Genomic DNA, 22673 nt, shown 5'->3' on the forward strand with positions numbered 1-22673 from the left:
AGGTCTAAAGGAGAAGTTTCCACCCGGAGGACCCTCCCGAAGAGAGTCGCGTGGAAGGACCCCGCCTCTGTTGCCCCGCCCCTAGTCTGGAGTCCTGCTCCTGCGCCGCCGCGCGGCAGCCGAAGCCCGGGCAAAGTGCGCGCCTGCGCAGAGTTAGCGTCATCGTCATGGCGGATTCCGGAGCAGGTTTGCAGGGATACCTGCTTCGGCTGCAGGAGTCCTTATCCACCGCGGACCGCTACAATGCTGCGTCGGCCAGTTATCAGCTGATCCGCGGCCTGGGGCAAGAGTGCGTCCTGAGTACCAGCCCTTCGGTTGTGGGTGCGTACAGTTCCGGGACGTACTCCTGGCTTTCCGAGTAGTGTTGGAGCTGGACAGCCCAGTTTCTCTCCCCATGGGTTTAGTTAACACTACTGCGAAGTCTCCCTAACTTCTGTGAATGTGTATGAAAAGCGGTTTGCCCTATATCTTTTCCTCCTAGCACCAGAAGAAAAGTATTTTAAAACCTAAGTTGGTGAAAATGACTTTAAATTTGTCAATCATTGCTATAGCTAGTGGGTGGAGAGGACAAGAGAAAATATTTCCCTTCGCCTAGTCTCACCTAAACCCACGAGTACCTTTCCAAACTCTCATATTTACTGTCCCGCTTTTACGAAGACTCGCAGAAATATAATTTAAAAGTCATTAAAAAAAATTTTGTCAATGCTTGGACGAGAATGATGTTTTTCCTTTGCAGTAAAAAAGTGCTTCTTTTCAGCATTTTTCAATTTAAATATGCCGTTGCATGAAAACTTATGTATTCTTGTTTTATTTTTTTCCCCATTTTAAATTGGTGCGTTATAATTGTAGATTATGGTGAAATTCCTAGTTACCTATTTGTACATGCACTCAGTATAACAATGTAATTTGGCCAAAATTGTATTCCTATTTTAAAAAACACAAGTATGTAGACCTCATCTGCATGGTGTGTCCTAATAAGAGCTAGATGAGATCTTTCTAAGAGGTCAGTACTGAGTACAGTGTAGAAATCTAAACCACTCTTTAAACAAGATACTATGTTGTGTCTGTGTATTGTTAAAGATATATTAGTAATGGGGAAATAGCAAAAAACTAATGACTTTATGTAATTGCTTTTTATAGTCAGGTTTTCAAAGTTAAAATTCATGTTCATTTAGTAACTCATGTCTAAAGTGATTTCTAGTTTACTGTAAATATGCAATATATGTCCTTTCACTTGAGAAATTTTAGAGGAGTATAGCAAATACCACATTCTTAGTGACTTAAAGTGACATTCATTTGTTAATCTTACATAGTAAGAAGCCTGATATAGTTTCATTAAGTTAGAAAGAACCAAGGTATCAAGACTAATTTCATTTCTGAAGGCTTTTTGGGAGAATCCTTTTTCTTATTCAAATTGTAGAATAAGGTCCCTATTTCTTGGCTGAAGTTTTTTGCTTCTAGAAGGAGCCCAGTGTCCTTGGATTGTAGCCCCTTTGTCCATCTTCAAAACCTGCAACAGTTTGTCAGCTACTTCTCAGGAGAGGTTTGATATCTCTTGTGTTTTCCTGTCTTTTCATCTTTGTGCTCTACTCTTCTTCTCACTGTTTTTTGTTTTTCCTCTTATCTATTTATCTTCCTTTTTTTTTTTTTTTTTTGTTGATGCCACATTCTCATCTCTCCCCTACTTTTAAGGGCCCATGTGACTATGATGGTCTTAGTGGATAATCTGGGGCATTATCTCTATTTTAAAGTTAGCTGAATAGCAGCCTTAATTTTATCTGCAATCTGATTTCCTTTACCGTGTAAAATTAATATTCAGAGATGTGACACCACAAATTAGGGTATGGGCATCTTGGAGGAGTGTTTGTTCCCCTACTGCATCCCTATGGAACATCATTCAGAATTTTCTCCTTTCTTTGTTCTAATATAGCAGCCTTAGGTTAGTGTTTTCTTATTTAAAAGTCCTCCTTGGAAACCTTGCAGCCTTTTTAGGGTGATTTATGAAATGCTTGGCAACTCTTAACTTATTGTTTGTTTGTTTGTCCAGCATTACAGACTTCCTTAGTTTTTTCCAGAGATTTTGGTTTGCTTGTATTTGTTCGGAAATCACTTAACATTGATGAAGTAAGTGAAAAATTTTAATTTTGCTTTTTCTGTTTTTGTTGAAGTGACTCTTATTCTTAACCATATTTACAATATTTATTTCTTTTATTATAGTTTCGTGATTGTAGAGAAGAAGCCCTAAAATTTTTATATGTTTTCTTAGAAAAAATTGGTGAGAAGATTATGCCTTATGCTTTTGATATTAAGGTAAGGAGGAAAAAACATACCTTAGTACATGTCAATATCTATTTTAACTTATGATGGAAGGAATCTAGATTTTTATTTTGTTTATGCCTTTCATATTGGGGAGTATACTTAATTTTGCTTGATTAATCAAGTTGAAATGAAGTGGGCTTGTCATTGTTTTAGAATTAATAAGCTAAGACCCTTGTCAGAAAAACTACTTTGATAATTTTTTTTTTTTTTTGGTAATGATCTTGATCATTTTTTGCACCTGGGATAATTTGGATTTTTATTTATTTATTTTTATTTATTTATTTATTTAAATCTTTTCTTTTTTTTTTTTTAAAGAGAGAGAGAGAGAGAGAAATTTTTTAATATTTATTTTTTATTTTTTGGCGGACACAACATCTTTGTTTGTATGTGGTGATGAGGATTGAATCCGGGCCGCACGCATGCCAGGCGAGCGTGCTACTGCTTGAGCCACATCCCCAGCCCTGATTTGGATTTTTAAAACTGGGAAAATTCCAGAACACTTTAACGGATAATTCCAAAAAGAGTCCTCTTGCTGGGTAGAATCCATACTTCCTGTAGTTCATGTGTTTTCTTTTTTATTTTAAATTTTTTTTATTAGTTGTAGATGGACACGATAACTTTATTTTGTTTATTTGTTTACGTGATGCTGAGAATCAAACCCAGTGCCTCATACATGCTAGGCAAACACTCTACCACTGAGCCACAACCCCAGCCCAGTTCATGTGTTTTCTATAAGAGTTTCATCTGAAAAGTTTGGCTCTTTCATGCCTCTCATTCTTCTCAAACATGCCTTTGCCAGGTTTCTTTATAATTTATTATAAGGAACTAGCAATCATAAATTAGGTCACTCTTTCTCATCCTTTCTTATACTTTCAACAATTATCTCATTTCAAGGTAAATTATTTTTGTTGGCCCTTTGGAGTTTGCTTTTAGATTTAGTGTGTTAAGAATTGAAGAAACATAGACAGTAGGTGAATTAGACATGACTTTCCTATGCTCATGTGTGAACACATAACTAGTGTAACTCCACATCATGTACAACCATAAGAACGGGAGGTTAGACCCCATGTATGTATAATATGTCAAGATACACTCTACTGTCATATATATCCAAAAAGAAAAAATAAAATTTAAAAACAAAAACAAAACAATACAAAAAAGAATTGAAGGATTAGAAGGTATGGTTGACTCTATGTATGTGTGGGTTCCACAGCCATAGATTCACTACCTGCTGATTAAAAAAAAAAAAAAAAAAAAAAAGACAAATCTGAACTGAATACGAACAGATTGTGGTTATTCCCTGATTAGTACAATATAACAATTATTGACAGCATTCACATTGTGTTAGTAATCTAGTAATGACTCAAAGTATGTGGGAGGATATGCCGGGATTATATGAAAAAATATGCCATTTTATGAAAGGGACTTGAGTATCACCCACAGATACTAAATGGCAGCTATATTTTGAGAATTAAAATTGGCTAAAACATAAAATATTCATTTTACCAATTATTGGTCTTTTTAAAGTAGATTTTGTTTGTGTGCTTTTTAAATTCCCTTTGGATTTCTAGTCTGACTTCGTTGAATTTTTTATTTTTTAAATGTGTATGTGTACTGGGGTTGAACCCAGGGTCTCATCCACATTAAGCATATGCTCTGCTGCTGATCTACACCTCCCAGCCCGAGGTATTAATCTCTCTAGTTTAACCAACGACACTTAAAGTTAAGAAACTTGCCCATCTTTTGCAGCCAGCTCACCTAATGCCAGAGCACCTGTTGTTTTCATCACACTGCTTTTTCCTCTAGAGTCCCAGCCATTCTTTCAACTTTTTCTTAGTCACCTTTTTATGCTCTCTTTCTTGACATTGGATAACAAGTCCTATGGTACTTATGTGAGAAGGAATGACCTGATATTGTAAAGTCCTACTGAGGTATCTATTGACTTTGTGCTTTTAAATTGTTATTGATATCACCACAGCATATTGCATCAATGTTTTCAGTCATTTTTAATCAAAACATTATGTACTTTGATGTTATGCTTTCAAAAGTTAAATATTAAGTTTTATTATGTCATACATTTTGTTATCTTATATCACTCCTCAGGGATATAGTTTTAGCACTCATTAAAATCTTATTGATTTGGTATGTTTCCTTTTAAAATCTAGAGTATTTGTACCAGTGTTTATACAAAAGATAGAGCTGCTAAATGTAAAATTCCAGCCCTAGATCTTCTCATTAAGGTAATTTTTTTTGTGTTTAAGTACAATTTTTTTTTTGTTGTTGTTAAACATAATAACTTATAAGACATAAAATTGGGAGTTTTGAGCTTTGTTTTGGGTGAGAGTTTTGGGGAGGATAGGGTTGAATCCCATCATTGAGTGGATAAGATGCACACTTCACAGCCATCACCTGATAATACCTTGGTATTTTGTTCTCAGACTCTCCTAGGTAGTAAAAGAAGAATTTTGGGTTGTGAGAGTAATGAAAAATTAAAATAACAAAGAAATTGTTTGTTTTTTCATTTATTACCTTTGGTGAAACCTAATACTATTGAGAATTGTCAAGATCCCCTTATCTCTCACGAGTTTTTCCTGAAGCTTTAACAGTGAGGATGGGAAGGTCGTGTTTTACTGGTCCTTTGGCCTCACTTTCACATGCACTTCTGTCTGTTTTTATACCCCTGTTTTAGAATTTCACTGGGCCTGTTTGGTCTGTGGAATTAAGTGCATCTGAGGGAGTGATTCTAGTAATGTTATTGATTTCTTTGGAAAGTAACATTAGGTCTAGACCACCCTTCTGCTTTGCTACACCCACCTCAAGCCCACCTTCCCCAGTCATCTGGATAGAGATGAGTCCTGAGAGGCCTAGCATAAAGTCCCTCAGACACAGGATTCTGAGGCCTTGCTATGTGCAGACATACTGAGGTAGAGGAAGTCTTTTCTGTATCTTCCTCTTTAAAAAATGCTGTGTTTTTTTAGTTACTTCAGACTTTGAGAAGCTCTAGACTCATGGATGAATTTAAAATTGGAGAGTTATTTAATAAATTCTATGGAGAACTTGCATCGAAAGCAAAAATACCAGACACAGGTGAGATGCATTTAATGTTATTTTCAAAATATTCTAACAAACTAAAATTAACTAACCATTCGTGTAACACTTAGTATTAGTACTGCCAACGCATTATATTTTACAGATGAATCCTTTTTGCTGAAAACAAACCAGAATGGAAATAATATGTGAAGATTTCCCTTCATAAAAACGTTAATCTTTATAAAATAATTTCTTTAAACAGAAAACTCAGTATATGTCAAATATAGTTTCGTTTATAATAATAGATTTGCATAAATCTTGAGAAAAATTCTAATATGCAAAGTTGGTTATTTTGTGATTTTTTTTTTATAAAATTACTGTGAACTCAATACCTCTTATTTCCTTATGTATTTTTGTTATTTAAATGTACCTTTAGGCATTCATTTATCTAAAATTTATTTTTCAGTTCTAGAGAAAGTGTATGAGCTCCTTGGAATATTAGGAGAAGTTCATCCTAGTGAGATGATAAATCATTCAGATAATCTATTTCGGGCTTTTCTGGGTGAGCTTAAGACTCAGGTATGATACTCTTTATGATATTCTGCTTTCATAGATTTGGTTGGGTTTTTTTCCTCAGTTATATCTTTCTAACTCTTTGTTTTAGATGACATCAGCAGTAAGAGAGCCCAAACAACCTGTCTTGGCTGGCTGTCTGAAAGGACTGTCCTCGCTTCTGTGTAACTTTACTAAGTCTATGGAAGAAGGTATTTCAGGACTTTGCTTGATTTTCTTCCTGTATTCAAAAACTATAAGTCTAACAAAGACCACTAGTGTTGATTTTTTAAACTTTTTAACCAATTGTGAAATTGCATGCAGTTGTGAGAAATAATCCAGAAAGATTGATACACCTTCCCATTTTCCCTAAAGATTATATCTTTTATAACTATAGTACAACAGCACAATACCATATTAACATCGACACCATCCACTGACCTTCAGCACATCCCATCAGTTATACATGCACATGCTAGTGTGTGTGTATTAGATCTGAACAGTTCTGTCACATGGGTAGGTTTGTGTGTACATCACTAAACAAGGCAGATTCATCACAAGGTTCCATTGAGCTACTTTATTACAGCCATTTCTCCCCACAACCCCTATTCTGTCTCCATCTATAGTTCTGTTATTTCGAGAATGTTATACAAATGAACTCATAGGCTATAACTTTTTGTATCTATTTCATTTAGCATAGTCATACATGTTAGCATGTGTTATAATTTCCTTCCTTTTTAAGGTCAGCTAATGTTTCATTGTGTGAATATACCTCATTTTATTCACCTATTCATCCATTATTAGATACTTAGTTTACTTCTGCTTTTGATTATTACCAGTAGTGCTGCCATGAACATTGGTATACAAATACCTGTTCAGAGTCCTGGATTTCAGTTCTTTTGGATTACCCAGAAGTGTGATTGCTGGATGGTATGGTAACATTTTTAATTTTTTGAGGACTTGCCATATATATTTTTTTTTAATAGCAACTACACTATTTTTCATTCCCACTAGCAGTGCACAAGGGTAATAGCTATCCTAACAGATGTGATGTGGTATCTCATTGTAGTTCAAATTTGCACTTCTTTAACATTGAGCCTTTTTATGTGTATGCTTATTGGCCATTTCCATATCTTTGGAGATTTTTTTTTTTTTTTTGTACTGGGGATTGTAGGGGTTGAGTCCAGGGGGCGCTTAACCACTTTGCCACATCCCCAGTTATTTTTATTTTTTATTTTGAGACAGAGTCTTGCTAACTTGCTTCGGTCCTCGTTAAATTGCCCAAGCTGGTCTAAAATTTGTAATCTTCCTATTTTAGCTTCCCAAGCTGCTGGGATTACAGGTGTGAGCTACCACACCCAACTGTTTTTCTGTCTTTGGAGAAATGTCTGTTCAGATCCTTTGTCCATTTTTTTTAGGTTAATCAGGTTGTTTGGCTTTTTGTTATTAAGTTATAGGAGTTATTCATATAGTTTGGATATCAGTTTCTTAGAAATGATTTTTCAAATATTTTCTCCCATGGATTGTTTTTTCACTGTTGATTATTGTTTTTGATGCACAAAAGTTCTTTATTTTGGTTATTTTATTTTGCCTATGCTTTTGGTGTCATATCCTTGAAATCATCACCAAATCTCCATTGAATTGCTTTTGTACCTTTTAAAAAAAAATCAGTTGAGCATATCTTATGAGTCTGTTTCTGAGTTCTTTGATCTGATATATTTGACTGTCCCCTGCCATTAATGAACTGTCTTTTTGTTGAGTATGTTCTCCCATTTTATTCTTCTTTTGCAAAACAATTTAGTATTATGAACCCTGTGTTTTTCCACTGTGAATTTTAGAATAAGCTTGTGTCTACAAAAACAGAAAACAAACAAAACCCTTGTTGCTGTTTTGATAAGCATTGCACTAAACCTTTGTGTCTATTTGGGAAAATTAACATCTTCACTATGCTGAGTTTTCCAATCCATAAGCAGTATATTTCCCCCATTTATTTAGGTCTTTGATTTTTTTTCATCAACATTTTGAAATTCTGAAGATGCAGATCCTTTCCTATGATTTTAAGTCTTCTTTAATACACTTTTCTTCATAGCTGTGTTCTCCTGGAATAATTCAAAGCTAAAGGTTTAGAAGATAATGTAACAGATAGCACTCTAAGCTTATAAAACTTTATTTTATTTCTTAGTTTCTTTCTTTCTTTTTTTTTTTTTAATTTATTTTTTAGTTTTAGGTGGACACAATATCTTTATTTTATTTTTATGTGGTGCTGAGAACCAAACCCAGTGCCTCATGCATGCTAGGCGAGCGCGCTACCACTTGAGCCACATCCCCAGCCCCTTTCCTAGTTTCTTAAAAAGTGTTTTAGGGTCAAAAAAATTTGCCTTTAAAAATATTTGCTCTTTCTTGCACTTAAAATTTTAAGTTATTGCCAGCTTTTTGTACTTCTGTGTGTTTTGCTTTCATCAGGTTGCTCATTCCCAAAAAGAATAATTTTAAGGTGAGTGCAGTGACGCATGCTGTAATCTCAGTGGCTCAGGAGGCTGAGGCAGGAAGACGAAAGTTCAAAGCCAGCCTCAGCAATGGTGAGGCGCTAAGCAATTCAGTGAGACCCTGTCTCTAAATAAAATACAAATAGGGTTGGGGATATGGAGTAGTGGCCAAATGCCCCTGAGTTCAATCTCTGGTACCACCACCTGCCCGCCCCCTCCAAAGAAAAGAAAAAAAAGAATAATTTCACATTTCAACCTAATATTTTTTCTACTCAATTCTACCTTTTTTTTTTGGTGGTGCTGGGGATGGAATCTGTTTCACTTTGCCACTAAGCTATATCCCCATATCCTCAACCCTTTTTATCTTGAAACAGTGTCTCACTAAGTTGCCAGGACTGGCCTTGAATGTGTAGTCCTTCTGCCCCAGCTTCCTGAGTCCCTAGGATTATAGATGTGCGCCACTGTGCCCAGCTCTACTCAACCCTTATTATTGCTTCTTAGCAAGAAAAAATACTGGAGCAACCCTGTGTGATTTGCCTTCCTCTGTCTTACGTCTTGTTGCTCCCACTCTGTCAAGTTGTATTAGTCCACTTTGTATTGTTGTGACCACTCCCTGACAACAATTTAGAGGTGGGAAAGTTTATTTTTGCTCATGATTTAGTCCATGGTTAGCCAGGCCTAAGGTAAGACGGAACATCATGGCTGAATGGTGTGGTGGAGGAAGCTGCTTCACTCATGGTGGCCAAGAAGGAAGAGAGAAGGGGCCACAGGGAAAATGAACCACTCCAGGGCATGCTTTCAGTGACCCACTCTTCCCACCCAGTTAGTACATTCAAACTAGTATGAACTGATTAGGTTACAGCTCTCATGTTCTAATGATTTCACTTCTGAATATTCTTGTGTTAACACCAGTGCTTATCCAGACATAAAGTAAGGAAGGAAAGTTTGATATAGGCTGTAACATGGGTCAATCTAGATGACATTATGCTATATGAAATAAGTGTGCCCCTGTGTCTGCATACTGTGTTTACACTGTTATTTTCTGTTTGAATAAGTTTTTCCGTAATACGTATTTTTTAAAAATGTTTAGTTGTAGATGGCCACAATACTTTTATTTTATTTATTTAGGTGGTGTCCCATGCATACAAGGCAAGCGCTCTTCCACTGAGCCATAACCCCAGCCCCTAATACCCATTTTTTCAGTCCCATTTCAAATGCTGCCATGTCTGTCAAGCCTTTCCTGAATATGCATAAAATTGTTTTCAATTAAATTCCATCCAGCTCCTATCACATAATCCTCTGGGCTGTTCTTCATTTGAAAGACAGTAGGTCTTTCCATCAAAAAAGCGTTTTTCTGCTCTTGCAGGTGACTGTTAGGGTGGAGAAATCAGTGATGAATAAACCATAACTACTGTATAGCTGCAGTGAATAATTTGGTGGGAGACAAATACAAATAACTGAATGTCATTCAGGCCAGGATAAGAACCTCACATTACAGTTTTGTGCCTGTTCTGTCTTGCCTTTTGGATCATAATTTCAGTAAGGTCAAAGGTTATATTTTATTCACATTTGTAATTCCCATAATAATTTGGCATGTGTTATGCATGGAATAAATACCTAGGGGTGTGGGGGGGTGGAATGTGTTTGGCCTGGAATGAGTTAACTTTATGTAATTCTTGAGGCAACCCTTAAAGAAGGTGTAAATTATCCCTGAGGCTCTGAGAGATTATCTAACAGAGCTTGTAAGTGATGAGTTGGATTTTAAACACATGTCTTCCTTGTTCCACATTTTTCTACTTTCCTGTAGTAATAACTGTGCAGCAGTATTGAGTTGCATCTCTCTAGTTGGATCCAGTGTTGAAAGGGGTTACTCCTGAATTCATAAGAGACTTGGAGTTAATGCAGTCAGCCTGACTGAAGCAAACCTGGTAATCTGCAGAGTTATTGGTAAAGTACATCAGGTGATACTGTAATGATTTGTAACAGGCTTTTTTTGTTATTTCCCCAGATCCACAGACTTCAAGGGAGATTTTTGATTTTGCACTAAAAGCAATTTGTCCTCAGGTAGGATAAATATTACTCTTCAGTCTTTTATGGTTGAGATGTGTGATTTTCAAACACTGATGGTGAATTTTTTTTTTCTGAAACAGATTGATCTGAAGAGATATGCTGTCCCCTTGGGTAAGAGTCTATATTTAATAAGTTGTGGTATTTTACATTACTCGATTAACATCTTGAATAAGTTTTTACTTAAACTATGAATGAAAGTGAGTGCTATAACATCTGTGATGTTTCATATTATAATTATTATAGAAAGGTTTTGGGAGTTTAGTTTTTATAACACAAAGCTGGATTGAGGTGATTATGCTCAGATTCATGATTTAAAAATATATTTATCTTAGGGTATCTTTCAGAGAATCCATGCTGTTTGATTCTGGCTTTGTTTAAATAAATCTGGATTTAGTATGATGTACTAAGTCTTCATGAACACAATTTTAACTTTGACATAGACCTGAAGCTTTCTTAGTTTTCTGCTCTGTTCTGGCTTATGTTGTCCTATTTTATTTCATTTTTAAAAATTTTATTAATATTTTGTATATGACAATGGAATGCATTACAATTCATATTATACATATAGAACACCATTTTTCATATCTCTGGTTGTATACAAAGTATATTCACACCAATTCTTGTCTTTATCCATGTACTATGGATAATGATGTCCATCACATTCCACCATGATTTCTAACCCCATGTTCCCTCTCTTCCCTTCCCGCCCCTCTGCCCTATCTAGAGTTTGTTTATTCCTCCCATGCTCCCCCTCCCTACCCCACTATGAATCAGCCTCCTTATATCAGAGAAAACATTTGGCATTTGTTTTTTTTTGGATTGGCTAACTTCACTTAGCATTATTTTCTCTAACTCCATCCATTTACCTGCAAATGCTATGATTTTATTCTCTTTTATTGCTGAGTAATATTCCATTATGTATATATGCCACATTTTTTAAAATTATTTTCTTTCATTTGTTTATTTATTTAATAATTTTGGTTTGTGGTGCTGAGGATTGAACCCAGGGTCTCAGACGTGTGAGGCGAGCAGTCTACCGCTGAGCCACAACCCCAGCCCTGTGCCACATTTTTTAAAAAATCCATTTATCTACTGAAGGGCATCTAGGTTGGTTTCACAGTTTAGGTATTGTGAATTGCATGGCCATAACATTGATGTGGCTGTGTCCCCATAGTATACTGTTATGTTGTCCTATTTCAAGTATAATGTGTTTTGCATTTGCAGCTGGCCTACGCTTATTTACTCTGCATGCATCTCAATTTAGTACCTGCCTTTTGGAAAACTACATTTCTTTATTTGAAGTACTATCAAAGTGGTGTAGCCATATGAATGTAGAACTGAAAAAAGCTGCATATTCAGCCCTGGAATCCTTTCTGAAACAGGTACTACAAATTCAACTTTCATAATAAAATTTTTTTTTTACAAAATTAAATACTAATCTTCTATGTATAAATTTGAAAAATAAATGTAAGTGAATCCATTAGCATCTGTAGTGTTTAGAACAAAAGGCTTTACTTTCCATCAGTCTCATAACTGGCCCCTGGACCAAGAGAGCTAGTAAGATACTAATTTTGATCAGGACAGAGAGCCAACATTGAGGCAAGTCTCATGGAGCTAAGATGTGTCAGAGAATGAGTTAGAGGAAAGGCTGGGAGGTTAGGGCTACTCAAACTGGAGGTTGGGGGACCAAGGACCCCATCTCTCGGGAGGTAAGGGCTAGCTGCTATGAGAAGCTGGAGGCTTGTATGAGAGATTACCACAAGGATAGGGAGAGCACCTTTGTCCCTGTGGGTTTTCCATATAGATAGGATGCAGTTACAGAATTTCATCTGGCAAATTTTGAAGCAGATCTTTTTTGGCTAAGGGGAATGTGTTGTGATTGTGGTTCTGAGCAGTGGTTTCAAAATTGCTGTGCGCATCCAGAGGCATCTGGAAATTCCTGTAGTGTAGGCTAGGTGTTAAGGAGCTAGACTGCCAAGTTGGATCTGATGAAAGATCCTGGAGAGTCAAAATTTTGTTTGGAGAACTGTTAAAAATGAATAAGTGATAGTAAATGCACAGACTAGTCCAGGAAAACTGTGAACTGTGTGCAGACACTATTGGCCTGAGATTCACAGCTTAATAGGAGAGAGAGAGAGCACTGCTGTCCTTTGTCTGGGTGTGGTCCAACTCCCACAAAACTGAAATAAGTGTGCTTTGTGTCTGGCCCCCTACTGCTTCCTGCTGTCCCTCTCAACTTAGTGTTCCTCTACTGTTCTCAACCTGCCCATCAAACTTGCCTGTCAAAGTTATTCTTGATATTAAGGTTGCTTCCTTTCCTGGTCCTCCTCATAAAAATGCCTGTTTTGCTCAATTGGCTGATCTTATTTGTTATAGAAAATGAAAGTTTATGGTATTATTTTTTTCTGGTTCACATAAATATGTTTGGATCTCAATAAACATTGGCTTTTGAGAGACGGCATTTCAGGCTTTGTTACTAAGATGAATAAGAACGTCCAGGACTTACGTAGGAGTCTTTTTGGAGGGAATCACACCTGGTGGCATCCCTGAATCAATGCTCACTAATAACACGTGCCTGTCATAGCAGAGGGTAGGTGGGGAGGGGGCCTGCAGGGATGACTATTAGCCCTCCTTTGGTTTGGCTATTTGCCGTTAATGAGCTTCACAGAACATCTTCATTGCAGATCTTTGCCAGAGAATTTAATTTCAGATTCCTGCTCCAATCCTTAATAAACACTTAGATTGAATAGATGTTATTTAATCACTGAAGATATTCTCCTAATACTGTGTAATTTTTGAAAAAGTTAAAGAGTTCAGGCAATTAAGAAGTTAGGAAACAATTCCCTCAGTGCTGTCCTTATAGCTGACTTCTGTTGCATGTTTAGGGGTTTCCAAAACTACCTTCAAATGTGATAGTTTGTGCTGGGCACAGTGGCACACACCTGTAATCCTAGTGGCTCAGAAGGCTGAGGCAGGAGGATTGCAAATTCAGAGCTAGCCTCAACAACTTAGTTTCCCTAAGGAACTTAGACTCTGTGTCAAAATAGAAAATAAATGAGCTACAGATGTGGCTATGTGGCTCAATAGTTGAACACCCCTGGGTTCAATCCTTGGTACCAAAATAAGAAAAAAAATGATTTTTTGCTAAAAAGGTTCATAAAACTCAAAACTATTAAGTTCACAGTAATGGCTTATTACAGCTAAAGGCAGAATTTAAAATCAAGTAAAGGAAGACACAGTACAGAGACCAAGAAAGTACCAGACATGGAGCTTCTAGTGTCCTCTCCCTGTGGAGTCAGAACATTGTTTATTTTCCTGACACTGACGTGCCTGGCATGCCCACAGGCACGTACACAAAAGTGGGCGTTATTGAGGTATAATTTATATATAGCAGCATGCATGTATTTTATTTTTTTACACAGTTGTAATTGATAAATATATGTACTGTGTAATTTGTTCAAGACAGAATACTTCCAGCCACTTAGTGTTTGGTCAGCTTTTTCATTGCTGTGAACAAAAGACCTGAGAAGAACAGTTTTAATGGGGGAAAAGTTTATTTGGTGCTTATGGTTTCAGATGTTTCAGTGCGTAGATAGCCAGCTCCATTGCTCTGGGTCCGAGATCAGGCAGAACATCACTGCAAAAGAGAGTGGTGGACAAAGGTGGCTGAGGATATGGTCTCCAGAAAGCAGAAGAGAGCTCTGCCCTCACCACAAAATATAAACCCCAAGGGCAGGTCCCCAGTGATCCACCTCTTCCAGTGACATCTGCCTGCCTATAGTTACCACACAGTTAATCCCTATCAGTGGATTAACACGCTGATTGTCAAAGCTCTTATAACCCAATCATTTCACCTCTAAACTTTCTTGCATTGTCTTCACACATGAATGTGGGGGGACACTTCATATCTAAACCATAACACTTAGAAAATTCCCTTGAGCCTCTGCATTTTGTCCCCATTCCCAGCTATAGGCAACCAGTGCTTTCTGACACAAAATATTGGTTTTGCCTTTTGTAGAATTCCATGCAAGTTTTATAGTGTCTGTTCTGTTATGGTTAACTTGGTTTGCTCTGTCAGTGTTGGTTCTTTTCTTTTGGCATCCGGGGTGGAGGGGGTGCGGGGGGGGGGGGAGGTGTTGCCGGGGATAGAACTCAGGGGCATTTGGCCACTGAGCCAAATCCCTAGCTTTTTGTATTTTATTTAGAAATAGGGTCTCACTGAGTTGCTTAGGGCCTCACTAAGTTGCTGAGGATGGCTTTGAGCTTGTAATCCTCCTGCCTCAGCCTCCTGAACTGCTGTGATTACAGGCATGCACCACCACACCTGGCTCTATCAGTGTTTTTGAGAGTTTAATTTAACCATATTGTAGCGTGTGTCAGTAGTTCATTTTTATTGTTGCATAGTATTCCAAGGTATGGATAGTTTATTCACAGACATTTGGTTGTTTCTAATTTGGGGTTTTTGTAAATAAAATAGCAAAGTCCATTTGTACCCAAGTGTCAAATTTCTCTGTTTCTCTCTTTTTGGTACTGGAGATTTAACCCAGGGGAGCTTGTCCACTGAGCCACATGTCTAGCTCTTTTTTAAAATTTTATTTTATTTTTATTTAGCTTAAGGTGTCACTAAGTTGATGAGGCTGGTCTCAAACTTGCAACCGTCCTGCCTCCCAAGCCAGTGGGATTATTGGTGTGCACCACTTCACTCAGCTAACATTTCTCTTGTAAAAACTTAGAGGTGGCATTGCTGGATTACATGATAGATGTATGTTAAACTTTAGAGGAAACTATCAAACTCTTTTCCAAAGTGGTTTTACCATTTTACATTCCTGCCAGTGATGCAGGAATGTAAAATACTAAAACCACTTTTTTTCTAGTTTTCCTATGTACTCAATCATACTTGGTATTGTCACTTTAATTTTAGCTATTTCTAATGGTACATAATGTTATTGGGGTTTTATTTTGGATTTCTTTTTTTTGGGTACCAGAGATTGAACTCAGGGGCACTCACCCACTGAGCTATATCCCCAGCCCTATTTTATATTTTATTTAGAGACAGGGTCTCACTGAGTTGCTTAGTGCTTTCTTGTCATTGCTAAGGCTGGCTTTGAACTCGTGATCCTCCTGCCTCAGCCTCCTGAGCCGCTTAGGATTATAGGCATGAGCCACCACGCCCAGGTTATTTTGGATTTCTGTGATGACTGTTGTTATTGATCCTTTTTTTCCCTGTGGTTATTAGCCACTTTTTTTTTGTTTTGGGGATTAAACCTAGGGGTGCTTAACCACTGAGCCATGTCTCCATCCCTTCTTATTTTGTTTTGAAACACTGAGTTGCCGAGATTGACCACAAACTTGAGATCCTCCTGCCTTAGCCTCCTGAGTCACTGAGATTACCAGTGTGTGCCACTATGTCCAGCTCCTGTATCCCCTTTAAGAAGGAATTTTCTTTAGGAAGTTTTGTAATAAATTTATAGTTTTTTCATTTGCATTTAGGTCTATAATCCATTTTGAAGTACTTTTTGCTTATGTTATAAAATAAAGGTTGATGTCAATTTTTCCCCACATTTGTTGGTTCAAGCACCAGTTATTGAAAAGACCTAATTTCCCCCATTGACTTACCCTGACACCTTAGTCAAGAATTATTTGACCAAGCCAGGTACAGTAATGCACACTTGTAATCCCAGCTACTTGGGAAGGTAGAGGCAGGAGGATCACAACTTCAAGATCAGCCTGAGTAACTTAGTGAGACTGTCTCAAAATAAATAGAAAGGGCTGGGGATGTAATTCATTGGCAGAACACCTGGGCTCAATCCCTAGTAATGCACACACAAGTCAATTGACCATATAAGTGTGGACTTATTTCTAGACTCTCTAGTTTGTTCCATTCACCTTTATGTTTGTCCTTGTATTAGCACTTCATTGTCCTCTAGCTTCATGTTATCTTATTTTCCATTATTATTTTTTGCTATTATAGATGCATTTTAAAATTTAAATGTTATCCCTATGGGAAAGAAATTTTTCTTTTTCTTTTTTTTTAATGTTTTTAGTTGTAGATGGACACAACACATTTATTTTATTTATCTTTTATGTGGTCCTGAGGATTGAACCCAGAGCTTCACACATGCCATATGAGCACTCTACCACTGAGCCACAACCCCAGTACCCAAATTTTTCTTTTTTTATTTAATAGCTTTCTATAAATTTCTTATTAAAATCCTTGCAGGTTAGTTGCATTAAAAAAAAAAAAAAAAGACACACAGTACCAAGAATAATGTGCAAATCTTCTTTTTTTTATTTTTTATTTTTTAACTTTTTTTATTGGTTGTTCAAAACATTACAAAGCTCATGATATGTCATCTTTCATATATTTGACTCAAGTGGGTTATGAACTCCCATTTTTACCCCAAATACAAATTGCAGAATCACATCGGTTACACACTCACATTTTTACATAATGGCATATTAGTGACTGTTGTATTCTGCTACCTTTCCTATCCCCTACTATCCCCCCTCCCCTCACCTCCCATCTTCCCTCTCTACCTCATCTGCTGTTGTTCAATTCTCTCCCTTGTTCCCCCCACCTTCCCCTCACAACCTCTTATATGTAATTTTGTGTAACATTGAGGGTCTCCTACCATTTCCATATGATTTCCCTTCTCTCTCCCTTTCTCTCCCCCCACTCGTCTCTGTTTAATGTTAATCTTTTCCTCATGTTCTTCCTCCCTGTTCTGTTCTTAGTTGCCCTCTTTATATCAAAGAAGACATTTGGCATTTGTTTTTTAAGGATTGGCTAGCTTCGCTTAGCATAATCTGCTCTAATGCCATCCATTTCCCTGCAAATTCCATGATTTTTTCATTTTTTATTGCTGCGTAATACTCCATTGTGTATAAATGCCACATTTTTTTAATCCATTCATCTATTGAAGGGCATCTAGGTTGGTTCCACAGTCTAGCTATTGTGAATTGTGCCGCTATGATCATTGATGTGGCAGTATCCCTATAGTACGCTCTTTTAAGATCCTCAGGGAATAGTCCGAGAAGGGCGATAGCTGGGTCAAATGGTGGATCCATTCCCAGCTTTCCCAGGAATCTCCATACTGCTTTCCAAATTGGCCTCACCAATTTGCAGTCCCACCAGCAATGTACAAGTGTACCCTTTTCCCCACATCCTCGCCAGCACTTGTTATTGTTTGACTTCATAATGGCTGCCAATCGTACTGGAGTGAGATGGTATCTTAGGGTGGTTTTGATTTGCATTTCTCTGACTGCTAGAGATGGTGAGCATTTTTTCATGTACTTGTTGATTGATTGTATGTCCTCCTCTGAGAAGTGTCTGTTCAGGTCCTTGGCCCATTTGTTGATTGGGTTATTTGTTATCTTATTGTTTAATTTTTTTGAGTTCTTTTTATATTCTGGATATTAGGGCTCTATCTGAAGTGTGAGGGGTAAAAATTTGTTCCCAGGATGTAGGCTCTCTATTTACCTCTCTTATTGTTTCTCTTGCTGAGAAAAAACTTTTTAGTTTAAGTAAGTCCCATTTGTTTATTCTTGTTATTAACTCTTGGGCTATGGGCGTCCTATTAAGGAATTTGGAGCCCGACCCACAGTATGTAGATCGTAGCCAACTTTTTCTTCTATCAGACGCAGTGTCTCTGATTTGATATCTAACTCCTTGATCCATTTTGAGTTAATTTTTGTGCATGGCGAGAGAAAGGGATTCAGTTTCATTTTGTTGCATATGGATTTCCAATTTTCCCAGCACCATTTGTTGAAGATGCTATCCTTCCTCCATTGCATGCTTTTAGCCCCTTTGTCAAATATAAGAAAGTTGTAATTTTGTGGATTGGTCTCTGTGTCCTCTATTCTGTACCATTGGTCCACCTGCCTGTTTTGGTACCAGTACCATGCTGTTTTTGTTACTATTGCTCTGTAGTACAGTTTGAGATCTGGTATCCCTATACCTCCAGATTCACACTTCCTGGTTAGAATTGCTTTTGCTATTCTGGGTCTTTTGTTTTTCCATATGAATTTCATGATTGCTTTATCTATTTCTACAAGATATGCCATTGGAATTTTGGTTGTCATTGCATTAAACCTGTAGAGAACTTTGGGTAAAATCGCCATTTTGATGATGTTAGTTCTGCCTATCCATGAACAGGGTACATTTTTCCATCTTCTAAGATCTTCTTCTATCTCTCTCTTTAGGGTTCTGTAGTTTTCATTATATAAATCTTTCACCTCTTTTGTTAGGTTGATTCCCAAGTATCTTATTTTTTTTTTTTTTTTTTGAGGATATTGTGAATGGAGTGGTTTTCCTCATTTCCATTTCAGAAGTTTTGTTGCTGATATACAGGAATGCCTTTGATTTATGCGTGTTGATTTTATATCCTGCCACTTTGCTGAATTCATTTATTAACTCTAGCAGTTTCTTTGTAGACCCTTTTGGGTCTGTTAAATATATTATCATGTCATCCGCAAATAGCGATAATTTAAGTTCTTCTTTTTCTATTTTTATGCCTTTAATTTCTTTTGTCTGTCTAATTGCTCTGGCTAGTATTTCAAGAACTAAATTGAATAGAAGTGGTGATAGAGGGCATCCCTGTCTTGTTCCAGATTTTAGAGGGAATGCCTTCAGTTTTTCTCCATTTAGAATGATGCTAGCCTAAGGTTTAGCATATATAGCTTTTACAATGTTGAGGTAAGTTCCTATTATCCCTAGTTTTTCTAGTGTTTTGAACATAAAGGGATGCTGTACTTTGTCGACAATGTGCAAATCTTCTAAAATCCCACTACCAACAAAAAAAAATCACTATTTTGATGACCCCTTTCTTATTTTGTCTTCTTCCCTCCTTCTCCTTTTGCCCTCTCTTTTCCTCTTTTTGTAGAAGGAAGGAGTGAAGAGAAAGATATTTTGCTGTAAAGGAGTATTATTCACAATTTTTGCAACCTTGAGATTTTCCACTGTTGTATGTTCTCTTGATGGCACATTGAGTTCTGCATGATTAATTTTTAATGGTATTATGATATAGCATTGTTTCATATGCTAAAATATTTTATTCTATCCTGTCTTCTTGGTAAATTTCAGAAAATGAAAAACTTTTGAAATTAAGATATTATTTATTTACTTCTTGAGAAACATGTTCATGGTCTGTTTTGTGAAAGGAAATTTTGAAGCAATATCCGTGATTCTCCATCCTTGTAAAATGAATGGGGAACAAAGACCGGCGAAGGACAAATGCTAAGACCTGATGGCTTTGGGTAGAATTAGGGAATGTTGTAGTTGGTTGGTGATGGAAGGTGGCTCCTTTTTCCCTTTCCATCTGTTCATTATCTCAAGTCTTTCCATTCTTATCCTAGACAGTCTTTGTCCTAAAATTAGGAAAGCTCTTTTGATTACCTATGTTTTTGCGTTTAGGCCACTGTTGCTTAGTTGGTAGATAATCATCTATTTGGTTTTAAAAGCACTTTTTTTTTTCCCCTTCCCTCACTTCATTTAAGCTTTATAATCTGTAGCTTATTTTTTTATAAGTTTGTGATTCCTTGTCTTTCTGATTCTAAGTTGTAATTTATATTTGTTATGACTTCTGAATTCATTGTCCACTGGGTCTGATAGTTTCATTCACACTTTGGATGACATGTGCTCCAGTGACTACTTTCTGCTTTATCAAAATTTGTATTTTGCATGTGTGCAGATCACTTTCTACATTTCCCTGTCTCTTTTAGTTCATTTCTTTAGGAAGAATATATCACATACAATAAATATATCATTATTTAAGAGTCTATCTTTCTTGAACTTCAGACTGAGCAAATGGAAGTAAAGTGTCTTATGAGTAACAGAAATTATAACTGTTAGTATGTAAATAGTATAGAAACAATTTCAGTTTTTTCATATTTGTATAGATTATTTTGCTATTAAGTATTTCTAAAGATAAATATTATGTAATTACAGATTTCTTTTATGGTGGCAAAAGATGCAGAGGTGCATAAGACTAAGCTCCAGTACTTTATGGAACAATTCTATGGAATCATCAGAAACACAGATTCAAACAACAAGGAGTTATCCATTGCTATCCGTGGATATGGACTCTTTGCGGGAGTATGGCTCATTAATTAACTCTATTCTTTTTGTTTCACCTGAGTGTTTAAAGGATAGTGTCTCATACTTGTGACAGTATTATTGTCATTTGTTAAGAGCTTTTTCAGTGTTTACTATGTAAGAATCCTTTAATACATGTTATCTCAGAGCCTTATAACTCTTCTATAAGCTGAGTATTATTCTGTTTTATGCACGAGGAAACTGAGATCCAGAGAAATTAACTTATCAAAGGATACACAGAATTGATAAAGTCTAAAGACCAAAAGCCCATGTTTTTCTCTGTGCTGTATTGTTCCTTATTTAAAAAAAAAAAAAAAAGTAAAACTGTAGTTGTTGGTGGCACACTCCCATAATCCCAGGGAGTAGGGAGACTGAGGCAGGAGGATTGCAAATTTAAGGCCAGCTTTAGCAACTTTTTGAGATCTGGTCTTAGAATAAAAAATAGTTGCATTATCAGATTTGTGAGTTAAAAAAGAAGACTTGTGCTCATAGTGTGGAGCATGGTATAATAGTGTATCCTGGACATCTGTTTAAGTCTGGTTGGTCTTCCTGGGATTGCCTAGCTTCATAAGGGCACTGACTGCATGTGACCCACCATCTAAACAGTGCCTAGAACATAGTTAATCAAAAAAATGTCCTGTGTATGAATAACTAGAGTGTGATCACATCTTAGTATAAAAAGCATCTTAATAAGATATTTTATATAAAGTAAACAAGTAAGTAGTTTGCTAATATCAGTTTATAATAACATGGCTTAACATGACATCCTAAGTAACTTTGTTTCGATGTGGATAAGTTTGATAAAGAGTTATGTTTTGCTTTTCTTAAAGCCTTGTAAGGTTATAAATGCAAAAGATGTTGACTTCATGTACATTGAGCTCATTCAGCGCTGCAAGCAAATGTTCCTCACCCAGACAGACACTGTTGATGACCATGTTTATCAGATGCCCAGTTTCCTCCAGTCTATTGCAAGTGTCTTGCTTTACCTTGACACAGTAAGTGAAATTGTTATAAATTGTGTACAATTTGAATATTTAATCTTGTTTTTTTTCAAATAATTTGGTGGAGTCATGTCGTTCCTTTAGTGTAGGCACTATTGTGGTCAATATGACATTTTAATAATATTTTTTATTAATAGACTTCCCATTAGTAACTTGATTTCTTATCCAGAGAAGATAAAAGTACGTGTTACTTTTTCTGTTCTAAAAAATTAAGAATCACTGCTTGGGATACAATTGTGCCTTAACTATCAGATAATTTTATTCTAATTTCTTTTAGGCAGTCATAAGCATTAAGCTTGGCAGAGAAGTTTTCATTTATCTAAAACATGCTTAATGTAGTTTTAATTGGTTTGGATATTTGTATTATTCATATATTTATTCTCTCCTATAACTTTTAGTTTGCTTTTCATTTCTGCTAGGTTCCTGAGGTGTATACTCCAGTTCTGGAACATATCATAGTGGTACAAATAGACTGTTTCCCACAGTATAGTCCAAAAATGCAGTCAGTTTGTTGTAAAGCCATAGTGAAAGTTTTCCTAGCCTTAGCAGAAAAAGGACCAATTCTCTGGAATTGCATTAGTACTGTGGGTAAGTTTGCCGTTCATTCTTGTTCTTCTTTTTTTTTTTTAATAAAAAAAAAAATGACAGCGGAATGCATTACAATTCTTATACATATATACCACAATTTTTCATATCTCTGTTTGTATATAAAGTATGTTGACACCGAATTCGTATCTTCATACATGTACTTTGGATAATGATGTCTATCACATTCCACCATCCTTGCTAATCCCCTGCTCCCTTCCTTTCCTTCCCACCCCTCTGCCTATCTAGAATGCATCTAATCCTTCCATGCTTCCCCTCCTTACCCCCCTATGAGTCAACCTCCTTATATCAGAGAAAACATTTGGCATTTGTTTTTTTGGGTTTGGCTAACTTCACTTAGCATTATCTTCTCCAGCGTCATCCATTTACCTGCAAATACCATGATTTTATTCTCTTTTATTACTGAGTAAAATTCCATTGTGTATATACGCCACATTTTTTTTTTATCCATTCATCCACTGAAGGACATCTAGGTTGGCTCCACAGTTTAGCTATTGTGAATTGTGCTGCTATAAA

The 22673-nt window shown here is 36.5% G+C and overlaps 1 protein-coding gene across 2 annotated transcripts in view; it reads left to right on the top strand.

Moving 5' to 3' along the window:
• Positions 1 to 167: 167 nt before the first annotated feature.
• The window catches only part of Prkdc (protein kinase, DNA-activated, catalytic subunit), a 175759-nt gene continuing 153253 nt past the window's right edge, over positions 168 to 22673 (top strand). For both annotated transcript variants that reach the window (XM_071602379.1, XM_027932827.2), the window contains exons 1-13: positions 168 to 321; positions 2048 to 2124; positions 2218 to 2310; positions 4485 to 4559; positions 5298 to 5406; positions 5816 to 5928; positions 6014 to 6113; positions 10396 to 10451; positions 10538 to 10568; positions 11682 to 11839; positions 20404 to 20550; positions 21381 to 21545; positions 21971 to 22139. In XM_071602379.1, the coding sequence (XP_071458480.1) occupies positions 168 to 321; positions 2048 to 2124; positions 2218 to 2310; positions 4485 to 4559; positions 5298 to 5406; positions 5816 to 5928; positions 6014 to 6113; positions 10396 to 10451; positions 10538 to 10568; positions 11682 to 11839; positions 20404 to 20550; positions 21381 to 21545; positions 21971 to 22139 (1447 nt within the window). The remainder of the gene's footprint in view (positions 322 to 2047; positions 2125 to 2217; positions 2311 to 4484; positions 4560 to 5297; positions 5407 to 5815; positions 5929 to 6013; positions 6114 to 10395; positions 10452 to 10537; positions 10569 to 11681; positions 11840 to 20403; positions 20551 to 21380; positions 21546 to 21970; positions 22140 to 22673) is intronic.

This window comes from Marmota flaviventris, chromosome 15 (assembly GCF_047511675.1).
Source record: "Marmota flaviventris isolate mMarFla1 chromosome 15, mMarFla1.hap1, whole genome shotgun sequence".
In the NCBI taxonomy this organism is placed as follows: Eukaryota; Metazoa; Chordata; class Mammalia; order Rodentia; family Sciuridae; genus Marmota; species Marmota flaviventris.